At 40.7% G+C, this 21,572-nt stretch overlaps 1 protein-coding gene across 34 annotated transcripts in view; it reads left to right on the top strand.

Annotated features, from left to right (window-relative positions):
• Nucleotides 1-21,572, top strand: part of dst (dystonin) — a 291,289-nt gene that overhangs the window by 57,751 nt on the left and 211,966 nt on the right. For 17 of the 34 annotated variants that reach the window (XM_087278729.1, XM_087278747.1, XM_087278730.1 and 14 more), the window contains 2 exons: nucleotides 6,556-6,633; nucleotides 10,043-10,135. In XM_087278729.1, the coding sequence (XP_087134855.1) occupies nucleotides 6,556-6,633; nucleotides 10,043-10,135 (171 nt within the window). Of the gene's footprint in view, nucleotides 1-3,473; nucleotides 3,597-6,555; nucleotides 6,634-10,042; nucleotides 10,136-20,795; nucleotides 21,058-21,572 lie in introns of those variants that run through there. The other 17 variants (XM_087278728.1, XM_087278746.1, XM_087278748.1 and 14 more) reach the window with 3 other exon arrangements.

The following is a 21,572-nucleotide window of genomic DNA, read 5'->3' on the forward strand; positions in this document are numbered from 1 at the left end:
AGAGCCATGTGGCGTGAGTGAGATAATCAGGGACACCTGGATGTGTCACCTGCCTCGAGTCTCACGGAGGAGCCCTGGAAGCTAAAAGGAGGAGAGATGCCAGTGCTGGTAGAAGGAGAACCGGGCATGGACATATTGTTCCACTTTTGCGTTCAGTTTGACGGCAGTCTCCTTAAGGAGCTGTTGTTTGTTTTATTTTTTCATTAAAAATGATTTAAAACTTTGTTGCTTCCACGCCTCCTTTATCCAGACGGCCATCTAACTTCATTACAGTGGTGCTGAAATGCGGGAAAAGTTGCCCTCGCTGCTAAGAGGGAGGGTGAGGTTACCCGAGTGGGGGAGAGACCTGTTCGTCTGCTCAAAGTGCTGGGGTGGCCTGAGGCTGGCGAGGAAAGGATCTGCCTGCTGCGGTCCCCCAGAATGGAGATGAGCAGGGGACGCTGGGCTCACCACCGGAAGGGAAAGAGCTGAAGGGAGCCACCCCAGAGAGCCCGGGAGAGCCACCGATGTCTGCCTTGATGCTGAACGCTGCATCTGAAGCGGGAAACCAGAAATGCAGACAGCTGGGAGAACCGCCGCCGAACACCAGAAGACGGACGGGTGGATACATTCCTCCACAGGGCTCCCAGCACATCATCAGATCTCTCAGCTGGTTGAGGACCGAGTGGCAGCATGTCTGGAGAATTGATCCCAATTATTTATTTTTCTCCCCTCTCTCTCTGTCGCTCTTCAGTCTCTCCTCAGCTATCCAGCTCCTTTCTCTTGGCCTTATTATTTTCAGGTTTCGCTGCTCCTGAAGCGCGGACTCCAACCCCTGTTTCATTTCAGATGCCTCTGAGCCCAGAGAAGTCGACGACACTTTTGGACACTGTTAACATAGGGCTTTCATTTTGGCACAGTACAGTTTTAACTGGCATTTGTGGATGTGACTATGTATTATGGCAGTGGTTCTCAAAGTGGGGGTCGGGACCCCCAGAGGGGTCGCGGGACAATGAAGGGGGGTCCCCTGGTGATTTCCAAAAATCGATTTATTTTTATTAAACCACAAGATTTACCATATTTTATTCATAACCTACTGAAGAGAAAAAATATATACTATATAGTTACTATAATAGCTTATATTTCTATTGCAGGGGTGCTCAACCCTGTTCCTGGAGATCTACCCTCCTACAGAGTTTAGCTCCAACCCTGATCAAATACACCTGAATCAATTAATAAGGACCTGAACAGCACTTGATAACTACAGGCAGGGTTGCAACTGAAATCTGCAGGAAGGTAGATCTCCAGGAACAGGGTTGAGCACCCCTGTTCTATTGGATTGCGACCCCTGGGGTACATTATATTAAATACACAGCAATAGCATCAGATGCCGCGGATTGATTTTATAACACCAGGTTGAACTTTCTGGTCCATTTACAGCACTGTATCCATTAAAAAACAGAAACGAAGAATAGACTTGGGTCTATGGTGTGTATGCACCATTGTATGCAAGGTTTCTGTATTTATAACCACCTCAGTTCAATTCAATTCAATTCAGCTTTATTTGTATAGCGCTTTTACAATGTAGATTGTGTCAAAGCAGCTTCACATAAATGGTCATAGTAACTGGAACAGTGTGGTTCAGGTTTTAGTGTTTAAGTTCAGTTCAGTTCAGTTTAGCTCAGTTCAGTGTGATTTAATCATTACTGAGAGTTCAAACACTGAAGAGCCAATTCATCGATGCGTAGCTTTACCAATCCTGAACCATGCGAGGCAGTGGCGACAGCGGAGAGGGAAAAAAAAACTTCACCTGATGGGAGTGAAGAAAAAAAACCTTGAGGGAACCAGACTCAGTTGGGCACGACCATTTTAATTTCTCCGCTGGCCAAAAGTCTTGTGCAGAGCTTCATTCGCCGTGGTTTAGGCTGGAAGATGGCCTCAGCGAAGACTCGTCTGTCCCTGGAGCGTCGCTGGAATCAGACTCATGTTCTCCACTCCTTATGACCATGAATTCAGAGGATATTGGGGGTCGCGAGTCACTGGCATTGTCATTTTGGGGGTCAGGGGCTGAAAAGTTTGGGAACCCCTGTATTATGGTACTTGACAAAGGTTTGCCAAAGTAGTCCTGAGCCCATGCGGTGATCTGGCTTATAGATGAATGAGGATTCTTGATGCAGCGCCACCTGGGGGATCGGAGATCACGGTTGTTCAGCTTAGGCTTGCGCCCTTGTCCTTTACACACTGAAAATTCTCCAGATTCCTTAAATCTTTTAATGATGTTCTGCACTGCTGAAGGTGGACTATCCACATGTCTTCCCATCTTTCTTTGAGGATCATTGTGTTTAAACATGGTGAGGCAGTGGCGCAGTAGGTAGTGCTGTCGCCTCACAGCAAGAAGGTCGCTGGTTCGAACCTCGGCTCAGTTGGCTGTTCTGTGTGGAGTTTGCATGTTCTCCCTGCCTTCGCGTGGGTTTCCTCCGGGTGCTCCGGTTTCCCCCACAGTCCAAAGACTTGCGATACAGGTGAATTGGGTAAGCTTAATTGTCCGTAGTGTGTGAGTGTGTGTTTGGATGTTTCCCAGAGATGGGTTGCGGCTGGAAGGGCATCCGCTGCGTAAAAACTTGCTGGATAAGTTGGCGGTTCATTCCGCTGTGGCGACCCCGGATTAATAAAGGGACTAAGCCGACAAGAAAATGAATGAATGTGTTTAAACATTTCAATCATTTTCTCACATATTTGTTGACAAACAGGCGATCCTGGGCCCATCTTTGCTCCTAAAGGACTAGACCAGGGGTGTCAAACTCCGTTCCAAAAGGGCCGAAGCCCTGCACAGTTTAGTTCCAACCCTGCTCCAACACACTTACCTGTAGGTTTCAAACAAGCCTGAAGGACTCAATTAGTTTGATCAGGTGTGTTTAATTAGGGTTGGAACTAAACTGTGCAGAGCTGCGGCCCTCCAGGAACTGAGTTTGACACCTGTGGACTAGACCTTTCTTGGATGCTGCTTTTGTACCAAATCATAATTACAATCACCTGTTGACATCACCTGCTTCAAAATACACCATTATTTCACCAGTTTACCTGATTACTAGGCATAAACTGCTCTCGTCCCAACTCTTTCTGGAATGTGTTGCAGGTCTGAAAGACAGGAAAGGATGAATATTTACAAATGAAACGAAGTCGACCAGACAAAACATGAAATATTTGGTGTTCAAATTGTCTGCAATGAAACACAAGTCAAAATAAATGTAGAAATCATTTCTATTTGTTGCGTTTTCCATACGGTCCTAACTTTGTTTCTGATTTGGAGTTGTGTGTACAGTATCCCAGCACTAGTTATCGTGAGAACTCTCTCTGCTCTGAGACGGATCTCACTGTTTCTTCACCTGGTTGTCTTCTGTCCCGCTCATCTTCTTCTTCTGTCCATCTCTCATGTGTCTCTGTGTCTGTGTCTGTATGTGTGTGTGTGTCTCTCTTTGTGCTCCCGCTCTAAGCCAAGGGAGCGTGATTTACTGAAGACGTTGCGGTTGGTGAGTGCGGCTGACGCATGTGCGGTTGAGCAGCATGGACGTGCCGTTCGTCATGATGACGATGATGATGATGATGAGGATAAGGGGGTATGTGTGGACACGGGTCCTCCTGCCCCCTCAATAACACCACTAATGTAGAGCGTGCTGTGATCTTAACCTGAGGGACAAACTCTGTGGACTGCAGGACTTTACTGAGCTTTGCAGAATTCAGCAGATAGTCAGGTTGAATTTTTCCAACACATGGGTCAGATTGTGAAATGTTGCCCTGTGGGATGCTGTGATGTGCTCCAGAATGCCAGCTTGGTCATTTCTCAAGACGCAAAAAGCTTGAACTGTGAACTAAAGGCCTGATTTAAGTTCCCTTTGCTTCAAGAGTGTTAAAAACTCCATAAAAGCTCACGTCTGTTAGGTGTCAGACTCTATTATTGTTTTAAACAATATATTCTATTATTGTAGTAAACTCATTAGTAAACAGGCAAACTCATCCACTCACTAGTGAACAAGTAAACTCATTAGTAAACACGTGAACTCATCCATTCATTAGTGATCTAGTAAACTCATTAGTAAACAGGTGAACTCATCAACTCACTAGTGAACAAGTAAACTCATTAGTAAACAAGTGATCTCATCCACTCACTAGTGAACAAGTAAACTCATTAGTAAACAAGTGATCTCATCCACTCACTAGTAAACAAGTAGACTCATAAGTAAACACGTGAACTCATCCACTCACTAGTGAACAAGTCAACTCATTAGTAAACAAGTGATTTCATCGACTTACTAGTGAACAAGTCAACTCATTAGTAAACAAGTGATCTCATCCACTCACTAGTGAACAAGTAGACTCATAAGTAAACACGTGAACTCATCCACTCACTAGTGAACAAGTAAACTCATTAGTAAACAAGTGAACTCATCGACTCACTAGTGAACAAGTCAACTCATTAGTAAACAGGTGAACTCATCCACTCACTAGTGAACAAGTAAACTCATTAGTAAACAGGTGAACTCATCGACTCACTAGTGAACAAGTAAACTCATTAGTAAACCGGTGAACTCATCCACTCACTAGTGAACAAGTAGACTCATAAGTAAACACATGAACTTGTCCACTCACTAGTGATCTAGTAAACCTATTAGTAAACAGGCAAACTCATCGACTCACTAGTGAACAAGTAAACTCATTAGTAAACAAGTGAACTCATCGACTCACTAGTGAACAAGTCAACTCATTAGTAAACAGGTGAACTCATCCACTCACTAGTGAACAAGTAAACTCATTAGTAAACAGGTGAACTCATCGACTCACTAGTGAACAAGTAGACTCATTAGTAAACAGGTGAACTCATCCACTCACTAGTGAACAAGTAGACTCATAAGTAAACACGTGAACTTGTCCACTCACTAGGGATCTAGTAAACCTATTAGTAAACAGGCAAACTCATCGACTCACTAGTGAAAAAGTAAACTCATCAGTAAACAGGTGAACTTCCCTACCTATTAGTGATCTGTCCCAGATCCCCCATTGACTGCAAACACAAAGCTGAAGCTGTTCAGGACCAATCAGATGGACTATGAACACAGCACATATTATTGCGGAGTCTTGTATCCTGTAAGTGAACATAACAAAGTGTTTCCATGTCTTGCCATGGTTTTTGACTTTGCTTTGTTTAAAGTTTGTTGTTTTACCGCCATAAATGTTTACATTGTTTTACGACATCTTTTAGCTGGCATAATGGTAGTTTTTTCTGTGTTCTTGAAATTAGCCTTTGCAATTATCAGCCAATTTTATGGGGTCCTTTAATGCTCATAATGAATATATACACTCTTTTATATAACCTTTTTTGGTTATTTTGATTGACTTTTCTCTTTATTCTGTAAAAATAGCAACATAAACACCCATCAGTCCTTTACTTCCAGTCTGTGCTTTTGCTCTGAAAGGAAGGAGTTTTGTGGAAGCTGATCCTCCATAAGTCATCCATCATCTGCTCAATAGTGCTCATTTCTCGGTTCATCTACACACTTTTAATGAGGGATTTGGAGAAATGCTCATACAGAAGCTCCATCTGAGACAAAAAGTGGAGATTTTCTCTTCCTCTCCATCTGGAAATCTGATATATGGGGATATATGCAAAACACATACAGTTGAAGTCAGAATGATTTGTCCCCCTCCTTTTTAAATATTTCTCAAATGATGTTAAACAGATGTTTTCATAGTATTTCCTATAATATTTTTTCTTCTGGAGAAAGTCTTATTTGTTTTATTTCAGCTATTAATATTAAAGCCATTTTAAGGTCAATATTATTCACCCCCTTTAGCAATATTAGTGTTGGATTGTCTCCAGAACAAACCACTGTTATACAATGACTTGCCTAATTACCCTAACTTTACCCTAATTACCCTAGTGAAGCCTTTACATGTCACTTTAAGCTGAATACTAGTGTCTTGAAGAATATCTAGTCTAACTATTATGTGCTGTCATCATGACAAAGAGAAAATAAATCATCTGCCATAAACTAACATTGATTAAGGGGGCAAATAATATTGAGCTTAAAATGGCTTTAAAACAATTAAAAACTGCTTTTATCCTAGCTGAAATAAAACAAACAGGACTTTCTCCAGAAGAAAAAACATTATAGGAAATACTGTGGAAATTTCCTGAATCTGTTCAACATCATTTGGGAAATATTTAGAAAATAAAACAAAATAAGTCACTGGAGGTTGAATAATTCTGTCGTCAACTGTATCTGTGAAATGCAAAATGAACTGTGCATGTAATTTGCATATATTACCATATATAATGTTTCCTCTCACTGCTTTATTGCTTTGCGTCTCTGACCCTGCGTTTGGCTTTGTGTTCTTCTCTCTGTAAACTGATCTCAGAGCTGTGTGAAGGTATAGTCAGACAGCAGTAGAGATGCAGATGTGAGTTTCTCTCCTGCAGCAGATGTTTCTCTCTGTGTGTTTCTGCTGGCCGTAAGTCTTCTCTGTCTGATAAATCTGTACTGATGATTTTTTTATTCTGCATCTCTGTCATCTTCACAGCCGCGGGAGAAGGGCCGCATGCGCTTCCACAGACTCCAGAATGTACAGATCGCACTCGACTACTTAAAAAGACGCCAGGTAAGAAGAATAATCAACGCTGCAGTCTGATTTCATGCCTTTAAAGGGCACCTGTTATGCAAAAATCACTTTTATAAGGGGTTCAAACATAGTCATGTGGTAAGAGTGTGTGAATAAATCCAGCTTCTAATAGTAAACATGTATTAATTCGATTGTTTATAATCAGGCTTGATGAAGTCAGTTTGCAGAAACACTTTGATTGACATTCTTCTTTTGTACGTGTCATCAGAGGGGGAAAGCCCCGCCCACTAGTGACCATCTCTCCCTCATTAGCATATGACGTTAGTCTTGTTTTTGAATCTGCCACTATGCTGATGTATATTCATTTGTAGCTCCGCCTTATTTTGAAAAGAGCACACTCTCATTTGAATTTAAAGCGACAGCCCCCAAAACATCACACAATTAGAATCAAAGCCTAACAGGGTCAGTTTCAGAGAGTTATAAATAATATCTGTGTGGTATTTCGAGCTTGAACTTCACATACACACTCTAGAGACATCAGAGACTTAAAGTCTCCTTTAAAGGGATAGTTCTCCTAAAAATAAAAACCTTCAAAAACCTGAATTTCTTTCTTCTGTTAAACACAAAGGAAGATATTTTGAAGAATGCTGGTTACCGTCACCCGTTGACTTCTTTAGTCGTTTTTAAAAAATTTTTTTATTCCTACCATCAGGCCCGGGTTAGCTAATCGGGAGGATCGGGAGGATTCCCAGTGGGCCGGTCTGTTTTTTGGCCGCGAGGGCCGGTGTCCCTAGCTGCTTGCGCTCTCAGCAGTCGCACTTTTTTCATTTATTTATTTATTTGACAACCGCCTCACTCTTTTTATTCATAATTTTTTCCCGCAGCTTCGCGCTTTTTTAACTAATTTTCTCGCAGCCCGGTGAGCAAAATGCAGCCTGCAGGTAAATGATGACGTAACTATCATTCAACCCCAAACAGCGACACCTTAATGACTATAAGAATTCGAATAATTAATGTTCTGAATATTACATCTGCTCAATGAAAATCAGATGATTTATTACATCAATACATCTGGCATAACTTGAATACCATCTTAACAGTGCCATTGTGGTTGAGTGGTCAGCATGTCACGTTACGACGCCGCCGACCCGTGTTCAATCCTCACCTGAGTAATTATTATTATCATTTTTATTATCATTATTTATTTATTTTTTTCATTTTTATTGTTAAGACATATAATACTGTCAGGGTTGTTAAATATTTGTAATTCTAAAGCAGCTGTTTTCTTGAAAAAGACATGATAGTGTCATTAGAAACTGAACTGGAAAGGACCTTTTTTTATAGTCAGTCTTGAACTGAGGTGGGCCGGTCTAAGACTTGAAACTCCAGGGCCTCCTGCATACCATGCAAGTCAACCATCATTCTTCAAAATATCTTCTTTTGTGTTCAGAAGAGGGGGAATAAATGAGGTGGTTTTCATTTTTGGCTGAACTGTATCTTTAAATATGGTTTTATAAGACAAGGCTGAGCAGGTCTGCTTAAGATGATAGCTGATACCCGAGGAGGAAGAAGACTTTGACATCATATATCATAAATATTTGAGATCGTCTTCTGTTTTTAATGACTTGAATTGACTGTAAATATATTTCAGTGATGTTTGAAGCTAATAAAGGAGTAAATGTGATTATTCTTATAAGGTTATTATTATAATAAACTTTTAGTTTTATTGTGAACTTATGTAATGGTATATTTTTGTCATGGATAAGCATTGTGGGACGCAAAAGCATACAGTATTGCATTTACAAGCAATAAAAAAATCAGCTTGCCACTGTTTCTAGATGCCCAAAATGTGTTTATTTGAGTCAGAAATTAAAAATAGACTATTCATGTTCCTAATTAAAAAATCTGTCCTCTGGTGCCCTCTAGTGGTGAGACACTGACTCTGTTACATCGCCGATAAAAGCAGCATGTTGTTTGTTATAGATTTATTGCTCTTGGAGTTATTTATAGTCTACAGTTTGATTGCAGCATGGATTATTTCCAGTAAACAAATGCATCAGAATTGCTGTATAATAAAGAAGAGTGCTGACATCATCATGTTATATAAACAGCGTTTACATTTTGCAGCAAAGGCGGCATTAAACATACAATTGTTTAAACAAAACCTTTACTCATGCATGTGCTATTTACAGCGTGGACATTACTGTTATGTGCATTTAAGAATATATTTTACAGCTCAAAATATTTAAAAGAGTGTCTATCTAAAATATAGCCTTGCATAAAGTCATATGTTTGTGTTTTGTTAGTCAAATTTAGAATTCAGTTCATTTAAGGAAATTAAAAATGTTTTTTTTTTTATTGAGAGACATTTAAGGCGCTTAAAAACTCAATTTTACAAGGTATCTAATTCTTAAATAGTCTGCAAAATATTGTGTCGTCTATGAATTAAAATAAGGTAATAAAAAAAGATTTAAAAATACGTGGTGACGCAGTGGCGCAGTAGGTAGTGCTGTCGCCTCACAGCAAGAAGGTCGCTGGTTCGAGCTTCGGCTGGATCAGTTGGCATTTCTGTGTGGTGTTTGCAAGTTCTCCCCATGTGGGTTTACTCCAGGTGCTCTGGTTTCCCCCACAGTCCAAACACATGCGCTACACGTGAGTTGGGTAGGCTAAATTGTCCATAGTGTATGAGTGTGAATGAATGTGTATGGATGTTTCCCAGAGATGGGTTGCAGCTGGAAGGGCATCCGCTGTGTAAAAACTTGCTGGATAAGTTGCCGGTTCATTCCGCTGTGGCAACCCCAGATTAATAAACGGACTAAGCCGAAAAGAAAATGAATGAATGAATGAAAAAAATAGTGGCATACTTATTTTATTAGGCCACTTTATTAGGTACACCTTACTAGTACCAGTTTAGACCTCCTTTTGCCTTCAAAATCGTCTTAATCTTTCAAGGCATAGATTCAACAAGGTACTGGAAATATTCCTCAGAGATTTTGCTCCATATTGACATGATAGCATGTCATGTTATAAGGTGTTTTCACAAGCGAAGAGTATTAAATAGTAGTAAATATGCTGCAAAATGTGGCCAATGTTACCGGCTGAATCCTAAAGTGGCGATAAGGTCTTAAAATGTTTGGAAAGAGGCTTTAAACAAGTGTTGATTTTCACTCTCTGATTCCTGTATTGCACCTGAAGGAACATTACAAATGCATGAAAAAAAGCTTCATTGCAGATTGTTGCAAAGGGCTGAGTTTAACCAAACAAATGAAGTTGAACATGACTGCATTTAATTTGTTTGTTTAAATTCAGCCCATGTAAAATGTTTGCAACCACTTACCTTAACATTTTTCAGTGTAGAGCCTTGTGCATTATGTCTTCATGATTGTGCATGATCGTGTTATGATATATCACTCATCAGTATTTAACCATGACCATATTATTTATCCAGGTCAAACTGGTGAACATCAGGAACGACGACATAACAGATGGAAACCCAAAGCTGACACTGGGATTAATATGGACCATAATTCTGCACTTTCAGGTGAGTCTGGACTTCTCCTGTGTGATTTAAAGTCAGCTGCTTATATCAGATGCTTACTGGAGATACATCCGACTGCTTATTTCTCAGTATATGTGAAAGCCTAAAAATGTTGGGTAATTTTTGCTGGACTAGTGTTTGTGTGCAGTGTTTTAGCTCAGATATAAAAGCTTAGATTAGCTTAGAAACTCCAGTGCAACTGATGCCTTGGTTTTGGAGTTCATCGTGTGACCACTAGAGGTCAGACTTGTATCTGTAAAGCCACAATTGCTCAAGTTTGCTCAGCACTGCTTTTTATTTGACCTTTTTTATTTAAAGAGGATGGAAAGCACACATACAGTTGTATATATGATTTTAAAAAATTATCAAAAATACACACTGTCTTTGTACAAAGCAGCATCTTTAACTGTGATTTCTACAGAATTCAAAGTACAGCCACAGGGCTCGAAATTGCGACCATTGCGGCATATAATGCTGATTTGTGTACAGTCATTACTAGGGAAACCGTAATATTTCAGCGCTCCTAAAGCGCCCCCTTGTGACAGAGAATTAATTTTTATTTCCAATAAATTTTTTCAGCTGTTTATGGACAAATTATTGCAATTATCGATCCACATGTAAATGTGAAAGAAGGTAAAGTGCCTTTTAAAAATCTAAACAATTAAGTAATACTAATATAAGAAATTATATACTTGATTTATCCCTTTTAATGGTATAAAGGTTGAAATGCCATTGTATTAGATATTTTGTGTCTGTATACGTCTGCAAGATGTCTGTTAAAGATCTCTTGATCTGGAAAGCACCTGCTGTATACAAACGTCTGGCAGACGTCTGTATGATGTCAGTTTTACACACATTCTGAATCGCAAACATCTTAAAGATGTCTAATAGAAGTCTATTTCACATCTGATAGGAAACGTCTTGTAGATGTCTTGCAGATGTGAATGCAGACGTCAAATAGACATCTCTGAGATGTACGTGTGCTAATCAAAATCGGCCATTAAGAATCAAGATCGGCGCATAACTAAAAAGAAAATGGGTGCTCCTAAATTTTTTGGGATGCTCCTAACTTTTTGAAGTTGGAAGCACCAGTGCTACCAAGTTAATTTCGAGCCCTGAGCCACCACAGTCTATATTAAATCTAATTATACCGTATATTTAATAATTCATGGCAGTTGACGTAGAGAATGAAGTTAAAAAAGGTGTTTCTGAACAAATTAGCAGGGCCAGACAGAATTTGGGGATGCTATTTCTGTGTAGAAGTTTGGTATGAATGCCGGCTCAGTGGTTAGCACTGTGGCCTTACAGCAATGAGGTCGCTGGTTTGAGTCCCGGCTGGGTCAGTTGGCATATCTGTGTGGAGTTTGCATGTTTTCCATGTGTTGGCGTGGGTTTCCTCCGGGTGCTCCGGTTTCCCCCACAGTCCAAACACATGTGCTATAGTGGGGATTGATGAACTAAATTGGCCATAGTGTAAGAGTGTGTGTGTGTGTGTGTGTGTGTGTGTGTGTGTGTGTGTGTGTGTGTGTGTGTGTGAATGGGTAATTCCCAGTACTGGGTTGCAGCTGGAAGGGCATCCGCTGTGTAAAACATATGCTAGAATAGTTGGCGGTTCATTCCACTGTGGTGACCCCTATTGAGTAAAGTGACTGAATAAATATTTTAATAAAATCTGATGTAATAACAAATGCATTTTTTCCACAAGGCTAATTTGCGTAAATTGAGTGAAGCATGCAAGACAGATCTTGTGTTTGTAATGACTGGAATATTTTCCAGCGTTAGCTTCTGCGTGTCGATACTGAGATGATGTCTTTAATAAATCAAACGCACAATGAAGTTACTCAGAAAATCTCATAATTGACCAGTCTGGCACACGGCGCCGTGTTTTATTAAATCAGGGGAAATGTTCCTGCAGGAAAGCACATTGCTGAATCACACACACACACACACACACACACACACACACACACACACACACACACACACACACACACACACACACACACACACACATAAACACACACATGTTTGTTTTTGTGTAAAGTGGGGACATTGCATAGGTTTCCATTCATTTTATACTGTCCAAATCTTATATTATATTGCCCTCACCCCACCCCTAAACCCAACCATCACAGTGCAGCTTTACTCTCTGATTAAACTCGTCCTGTGTGATTAATAAGCTTTTTGAGAAATGAGAACGTCACCAATGTCTTCATATTTCACCTCCTTTTTGTAATACCTGTGTCATACCCGTGTCACTATAGAGATTTGTGTCCTGATATGTCACAAAAACACGTACACACACACACACACACTGATTTTGTTGCTAGGTAGGTATGTACAGTTAGGTTCACAGTTGCTAACTGGCTGTTAGTTTGTTGCAAAATTTAATATACACTGTACACACACACACACACACACACACACACATATAATATATAATAGATTTAAAAACACTAAACCATTATTATATATATATATATATATATATATATATATATATATATATATAATATGCCAATTAATAATCAGTAAACAATATAAAATAAACAGTATATTAGTACACACACACACACACACACACACACACACACACACAATATATATGTATCTATATATAGAGCACAGATTTTAGCATGTTGTGTTTGTGGCAGGGTTTTGTAAATGTCAGATTTTGACTGATCTGGAGTCAGAGAGATGTTGAGCTTGAGGTCATGCAGAGGTTTAACTGCAGCTGCGCATGGGCAGGTCTGTGCTTGTCAAAACTCTCATTTTTATACAGTTCAGGACAAAAACTATTAGCCCTCCTGTGACATTCTAACACTTTTACAAATAGTTTACTTTAATGGAGACTTACTCTCCACTACTCAACTCACTGAATCAAATGATTCACTTAAAGTGAGTATCCACTAATCAACTCACTGAACCAAATGATTCATTTTGAGTGACGATCCACTAATCAACTCACTGAATCAAATGATTCATTTAGAGAGTATCCACTAATCAACTTACTGAATCAAATTATTCATTTAGAGTGAGAATTCACTAATCAACTCACTGAACCAAATGATTAATTTCGAGTGAGGATCCACTAATCAACTTACTGAATCAAATGATTCATTTAGAGTGAGTATCCACTAATCAACTCACTGAACCAAATGATTCATTTAGAGTGAGTATCCACTAATCAACTCACTGAATCAAATGATTAATTTAGAGTGAGTATCCAATAATCAACTCACTGAATCAAATTATTCATTTACAGTGAGTCTGTTGTAAACAACTTACTGAATCAAATGATCCCTTTAGAGCAAGTCTCTAGTAAACAACTTACTGAATCTAATAATCTATTCAGAGTGAGTCTCTAGTAAACAACTTACTGAATCAAATGATCAATTCAAAGTGAGTCTCCAGCAAACAACTTACTGATTCAAATGATCTGTTCAGAGTGAGTCTCCAGCAAACAACTCGCTGAATCAAATGATCCATTTACAGTAACTCTCCACTTAACAAATCACTGAATCAAATTATGCATTCAAAGTGAGTCTCCTTCAAACAACACATTGATTCAAAGGATCTGTTCAGAGTGATTCTCCTCTAAACAACTTACTGAATCAAATGATCTGTTCAGATTGAGTCTCCAGTAAACACCTCACTGAATCAAATCACACATTGACAGTGATTCTCCAGTAAACAGTATTTGTGTAGAGTCTGCTTTAGCACCCAAAGCATCACGACTCATGCTAATTCACTTCTCCAGCATGCAGGAATGCTCAAACTACGTGCTGTAACTCTTTATTCTTGCAAACCACTCATGCCCAGCCTCCCTGACGGCCCGCATGGCTTACAAAAACATGTCTAAAATATTGATATCTGGGGCACAGCCGAAGAATGTGTTAAATAATGCTTGGCTTCATAAAACTTGCTGACAGGTAGCGTGGGGACGTGCAGGAGCATCTGCCGCTGTCAGTCTCACGCGAGCCGCTGGGCAAGAGGCGCTGGTGGCTGCGGGCCTGTTCCCTCTTGATCATGCTGGGTGCAGGGAGATGCTTTGCCCAGAATCACTCTCTTAGGGCTGATTTTTAGAGTCCTGCTTTTATTTTTCAGCCCTCGGGTCTCTTCTTTGGAAGGATCCAGTTTTAAATCCAACCAATCAGAGGTTGCAGTTCAGTGTAAATGTGCATCGGCTGTTTGCAGGTCTTTGTGTTTAGATCGACACAAAACAACAACAACATTCTGATTGGAATTTGTTGCACACATGTAAATGCACAAAATCCAAACAAGATCCATTTTTTTTGTATCCGTTTTGAGCCACATGTTTATTATAATCGTATACAGTAGGACTGAGGTAAAAACTGCTGCATTAATTAGGGGATCATTCCTTTAGTTTTTAACAGCAGATGGAGCTCTAGGCTAGTTTTTAACAGTAGATGGTGCTCTTTGCTAGTTTTTAACAGCAGATGGTGCTCTATGCCAGTTTTTAACAGTAGATGGCGCTCTATGCTAGTTTTCAACAGCAGATGGCGCTCTATGCTAGTTTTTAACAGTAGATGGCGCTCTAGGCTAGTTTTTAACAGTAGACAGTGTTCTAGGCTAGTTTTTAATGGCAGACGGCGCTCTAGCCTAGTTTTCAGCAGCAGCAGATGGTGCTCTAGGCTAGTTTTTATCAGCAAACAGTGCTCTATGGTAGTTTTTAACAGTAGATGATGCTCTAGCCTAGTTTCTAACAGCAGCAGGGGGCGCTCTAGGCTGGTTTTAACAGTAGAAGGCGCTCTAGGTTTGTTTTTAACAGCAGATGGTACTCTAGGCTAGTTTTCAACAGCAGATGGCGCTCTATGCTAGTTTTTAACAGTAGATGATGCTCTAGCCTAGTTTCTAACAGCCGCAGGGGGCGCTCTAGGCTGGTTTTTAACAGTAGAAGGCGCTCTAGGTTTGTTTTTAACAGTAGATGGCGCTCTAGGCTAGTTTTCAACAGCAGATGGCGCTCTATGCTAGTTTTTAACAGTAGATGGTGCTCTAGGCAAGTTTTTTTAACAGCAGACAGCACTCTAGGTCAGTTTTTAACAGTAGATGGCGCTCTAAGCAAGTTTCTAACAGTAGACAGTGCTCTAGGCTAGTTTTTAACAGCAGACAGTGCTCTATGGTAGTTTTTAACTAGATGATGCTCTAGCCTAGTTTTTAACAGCAGCAGGGGGTGCTCTAGGCTGGTTTTTAACTGTAGAAGGCGCTCTAGGTTTGTTTTTAACAGCAGATGGCGCTCTAGGCTAGTTTTTAAAAGCAGCGGACGGTGCTCTCGGCTAGTTTTTTAACAGTAGAGGGTGCTCTAGGCTAGTTTTTGACAGTATATGGCGCTCTAGTCTAGTTTTTAACAATAGATGGTGCTCTACGCTAGTTTTAAACAGCAGATGGTGCTCTAGCCCAGTTTTTAACAGTAGAGGGCGCTCTAGGCTAGTTTTTAACAGTAGATGGTGCTCTAGATTAGTTTTTAACAGCAGATAACTCTCTAAGCTAGTTTCTGCAAGATGCAATGTGTCACTCGCTCTAGATTTTCTTGCATTTATTTACGTTTATGTGAATTCTTGCTCAACTTGAGGTTTTTGGTCTTCTAGGTCTGGTCCAAAGCTGTCTTTATGATTGCAGCATTTTTTAAAAAATGCTTTTGTTTTTTCATCTAATTAATTAATTGTCATTAATTTGCCACATTTGCCAACAATTTAAAAAGGATAAATCATATATCATATTTGCGCTCACGTTCAATAACAGATCCCTTTGAGCTGGAGATAATGTAAACACAGACATCAGACGTTAGGTGAAGCGTAAACAGATGCACCGAAGACATCTGATGTGGTCAAATGATCAGGAAGCCTGACAGTGTGAATGCACATAAAGATTTGAGGATCTCATTGAGTTCTGAAGCACAAAATATCCACAGCTGCCATCTGAATACTGTCTGTCTGAACAAATGATCAAAGACGTTTGACTCTGAATCATTACCATTATGTTGTTCTAGAAGCTCTAACTTGTCCTTTTAGCCTGATCAACATGCTTTAAAGTGCATGAATGAAGGGTGTACTGTGGGTGTGTGAACACTGCCTCTACTAACAACATGCAACATGGTGTTTGGCTGGCCAATCCTGGAGCACCTTCTTTGCTTTTAGCAACTTTGAAGCTGAAGTATGAGGAGTGCTACCCTGCTGAGGAATTGTCCCACTCCTGTGGTTTGTAATGTAATAGGCAGCACAGATGTCTTGATACCTCACTCTGCAGATCTCTGGCACAGGAATACCAAGATTGAATAATTGCAGAAATGAGGTGAGATGTGGCCAGTGTATTATCACATTTTGTGTGGGATGCCTAGAACAAATGAGCACAATAGTAACAGTCATTGAAACCTCAGCAGACACACTAATTAACTTTAAATGAATGTTTAGTAACTGTCTGTATACGCTAATTATATTTTACAGCTGAGATGATTTAATATGCCTCTGAGTGAGTTTATATAACCTTCACTTTCATATGCTTTCATATTCATATCCGCTGGTTATGTCTGTTTGTTGAAAGAGCTGCGGGGCTTGAGCCTTTTCAAAGCCTTGCTCTTGTTTTGAGTCAGATTACAGAGCAAACAGAAAGCTTTGTCATCTGGGAAAGCAGTTTGCTGTGTTTCCAGCTATAGGCCTGTACGATGTTGGAAAAAAGAAGGGTGGGGGCATCATTCCTTTAAGGTGGGGGTATGAGTCCTTTGCAGCAGGGCTATCAGCCATTTTGGGCAGGGCTATCTGTCATTTAGGGCGGGGCTAGCAGTAATTTAGGGCGGGGCTATCTGTCATTTAAGGAGGGCCTATCAGTCCTTTAGGGTGGGGGCATCTGTCATTTAAGGCAGGGCTATCAGTCATTAAAGGCGGGTCTATCAGTCCTTTAGGGTGGGCATATCGGTCATTAAAGGCCGGGCTATCAATCCTTCATGGTGAGGTAATAAGTTCTTTAGGGCGGGGGTATCTGTCATTTAGGGCGGGCCTATCAGTCCTTTAGGGCGGGGCTATCAGTCATTTAAGGTGGTGCTATCATTAATTTAGGGCGGGGCTATCAGTCATTTAAGGTGGTGCTATCATTAATTTAGGGCAGGGCCATCTGTCATTTAAGGTGGGCCTATCAGACCTTTAAGGTGGGGCTATCTGTCCTTTAGGGGGGGGCTATGTGTCTTTTAAGGCGGGGGCATCTGTCATTTAAGGCAGGGCTATCAGTCATTTATGGTGGGGTTATAAGGTCTTTAGGGTGGGGGATCATTCTTTTAAGGTGGGGATATGAGTCTTGTAGAGTAGGGCTATCAGTCATTTAAGGCGGGGCTTTTGGCCATTTAGGACAGGGTCATTAGTCCTTCAGGGCGGGGCTAACAGCCATTTAAGGCAGGGCTATCAGTCATTAAAGGCGGGGCTATCAGTCTTTTTAGGACTGGCCTATCAGTTCTTTAGGGTGGGCATATCAGTCATTAAAGGCCGGGCTATCAATCCTTTATGGTGGGGTAATAAGTTCTTTAGGGCGGGGGTATCTGTCATTTAGGGTGGGCCTATCAGTCCTTTAGGTCGGGGCTATCAGTCATTTAAGGTGGTGCTATCATTAATTTAGGGCGGGGCTATCAGTCATTTAAGGTGGTGCTATCATTAATTTAGGGCGGGGCTATCTGTAATTTAAGGTGGGCCTATCAGACCTTTAAAGTGGGGCTATCTGTCCTTTAGGGCGGGGCTATGTGTCTTTTAAGGCGGGGCTATTAGTCATTTATGGTGGGGTTATAAGGTCTTTAGGGTGGGGGATCATTCTTTTAAGGTGGAGGTATGAGTCCTATGGAGTAGGGCTATCAGTCATTTAAGGCGGGGCTTTTGGCCATTTAGGACAAGGCCATCAGTCCTTTTGGGCGGGGCTAACAGCCATTTAAGGCAGGGCTATCAGTCATTAAAGGCGGGGCTATCAATCTTTTATGGTGGGGTAATAAGTTCTTTAGGGCGGGGGTATCTGTCATTTAGGGCAGGCCTATCAGTCCTTTAGGGCGGGGCTATCAATCATTTAAGGTGGTGCTGTCATTAATTTAGGGCGGGGCTATCTGTCATTTAAGGTGGGCCTATCAGACCTTTAAGGTGGGGCTATCTGTCCTTAAGGGCGGGGCTATGTGTCTTTTAAGGCGGGGCTATCAGTCATTCATGGTGGGGTTATAAGGTCTTTAGGGTGGGGGATCATTCTTTTAAGGTGTATGAGTCTTGTGGAGTAAGCCCATCAGTTATTTAAGGCGGGGCTTTTGGCCATTTAGGACAGGGCTATCAGTCCTTTAGAGCGGGGCTAACAGCCATTTAGGGCGGGGCTATCAGTCATTAAAGGCGGGGCTATCATTCCTTTAGGGTGGGCATATCAGTCATTTAAGGTAGGGCTATCAGTCATTAAAGGCGGGGCTATCAATCTTTTATGGTGGGGTAATAAGTTCTTTAGGGCGGGGGTATCTGTCATTTAGGGCAGGCCTATCAGTCCTTTAGGGCGGGGCTATCAATCATTTAAGGTGGTGCTGTCATTAATTTAGGGCGGGGCTATCTGTCATTTAAGGTGGGCCTATCAGACCTTTAAGGTGGGGCTATCTGTCCTTAAGGGCGGGGCTATGTGTCTTTTAAGGCGGGGCTATCAGTCATTCATGGTGGGGTTATAAGGTCTTTAGGGTGGGGGATCATTCTTTTAAGGTGTATGAGTCTTGTGGAGTAAGCCCATCAGTTATTTAAGGCGGGGCTTTTGGCCATTTAGGACAGGGCTATCAGTCCTTTAGGGCGGGGCTAACAGCCATTTAGGGCGGGGCTATCAGTCATTAAAGGTGGGGCTATCAGTCTTTTTAGGACTGGCCTATCAGTTCTTTAGGGTGGGCATATCAGTCATTTAAGGTAGGGCTATGAGTCATTGAAGGCGGGGCTATCAGTCCTTTATGGTGGGGACGTGGGGTTAAAAATTCTTTAGGGTGGGGGCATCGTTCCTTTAAAGTTGGGGTATGAGTCTATTGGGGCAGGGCTATCAGTCATTAGGGTGTGACTATCTGCCATTTAGGGTGGGTCCATCAGCCATTTTGGGCCGGGGCTATCAGTAATTAAAAGTGGGGCTATCAATTATTTAGGACTGTCATTTAAAGCAGGGCTATATAACTGGGGTTATAAGTTCTTTAGGGTGTTGGCATCTTTCCTTTAAAGTGGGGGTGTAAGTCTCTTGCGGCAAGGGTATCTGTCATTTAAGGCGGGGCTTTTAGACATTTAGGGCGAGGCTATCAGTCTTTTAAGGTGGGGTTATCAGTCATTAAAGGCGGGGCTCTCAGTCCTTTATGGTGGGGTGATAAGTTCATTAGGGTCGGGGCATCGTTCCTCTAAGGTTGGGGTATGAGTCTATCGGGGCAGTGCTATCGGCCATTTAAGGTTATCTTGTTCTTTCAATAATGTTTACCAAAGAACAAAATCAACTACCGCCCCAATTTTTTTCCCTCATTTCAATCGGTTTTACATTACAATGTCAGACTTTTTAAACTGGTTTTGTGGTCCAGGATCACAGAGTGTCCAGCTACCTTGTCCTGTTATTTTTAAAGGCCACATGAGAGGCCATGAGTCTTTCAGTTTGGCATGTCCTCTTCAATCAGCTCATCTTGCTGAGCACAGAGTTCACACACCGATAGCAGAAAACAGATGAGTCTCTCGCTCTGTCCTTCATGCACTTATGAATAAAGAAGGTTTGGGCCTAACAAATACGTTTTATGTTCAAATTTCCATCCATTCATATTACATTCTTTTAGAATATTTGAACTATTAAACTTTATGTGATCAATATTTGTTAGTCAAACATAAATTAAACAAGAACAAGATTTCTGTAATAATGTCATCAATAGATCCAATGCTCTTTGTTAATTAATCCATTGCACCGGTGTCAAACTCAGTTCCTGGAGGGCCGCGGCTCTGCACAGTTGAGTTCTAACCCTAATTAAACACTCCTGATCAAAGTAATTGAGTGCGCTAGGCTTGTTTGAAACCTACAGGTAAAGCCAATGCCTCACTTTTGAAATGGCTTGCCATTTCCAACATCCAGGAACGCTCTAGACCTGGCCAGTGCAGTGGCTTTACTTTATATGAACAGAAAGAAAGATCTCCAAAGATGCCTCCTCAAGGTGTACAGAAATCTGTGTTTCTGAAACTAATGAAGAGAACAGAAGGCAATGATTTATTTTAATGATTTAGCCCGACATGTTTACTGCTCCAAAATATTATAAATGCTTCTTAACGTCAAATATATTGTGTTTAATGGGGAAAAAAAGTGTTTTTTTTTAATCCAGACATTTAAAAAGAGCCTATTTTCGAGCAGTGATCACAGTACTGGGATATTTTTATCCACGGGTATCACACCGTCAGAATCTAACACCAGCCCATCCATAATCATGATTCAGTTCTGTGAGTGTACAGCCGGACGGGTCTCTGGTAACTCAACACCGGCCGGACTCAATGTTTACACATCACATGGGGACTGTGTCCTCCGCCGTCACACAGCTCTCCTACAGCTGGATTAGTGTGTGTGTGTGTGTCGCCGTGATCTGTGCTGTGTTTGTTCTGGAGGATCAGGGCAAAGGCTGCCGATTCAAAGGTCAGCGAGACTTCAGTGTGTTGGCAGAAAGCGTGAGAAGAAAGGGCCGGGCTGCGCGTTTACCCACAATACTGGAGACAGAAGCGTGTTTGGAGAGGGATTCACATCATCCATACTGCTCCCGACTCGTTCATCTGACGTCACAACCATTCCTGAACACTGAAAGATGGCTTCTGCAGCACGTCCTGGGATTAAAAGCGAACTTTTAGCTCGCAGGAAGAAATGAATCATTTTTAATAGCCAGCCTTATTGTTAGAGCCAGGATTGAGCATGGGCAGTGTTGGGTGAGTTACTTTAAAGAAGTAATTAATCACTAATTAAATCATTGAAATTGTGTTTAAATTACTTTATTAATTACTCTGTCTGAAAGGTAACTTAATTACTCAATAAGTAAACCGATTACTTAACTCAGTACTACTTAAAGTCCATATAAATATAAAGGAAAATGAATAACACCAAATTATCTATTTAATTTCTTTCTTATTGCATATTTAATATTTATTTGTTGAGCATTTGAGTTATTATGCAAAATATCTAAATAATAACTAAAAATAAATATATGTACAATTATTCTGAGTTTATAGAATAATTTCTCCTTCCATTTTTTTGCAAAAACGTGCAATCTTCTTGATGAATTTAACCTTTTTTGTTGAAGAATTTAATTATTCTAATACCACTGCATCATTATAAGTAACTTTAATTATAGCTAAAAATTAAAAGCAACCCCTCACATAACTTTTTAACCAAAAAAAAAGTAATTTAGTTACAATAAATAGTAACGTAATGGTTACTCTGTTTC

This window comes from Danio rerio, chromosome 13 (assembly GCF_052040795.2).
Source record: "Danio rerio strain M-AB ecotype USA chromosome 13, GRCz13ab, whole genome shotgun sequence".
NCBI lineage: Eukaryota > Metazoa > Chordata > Actinopteri > Cypriniformes > Danionidae > Danio > Danio rerio.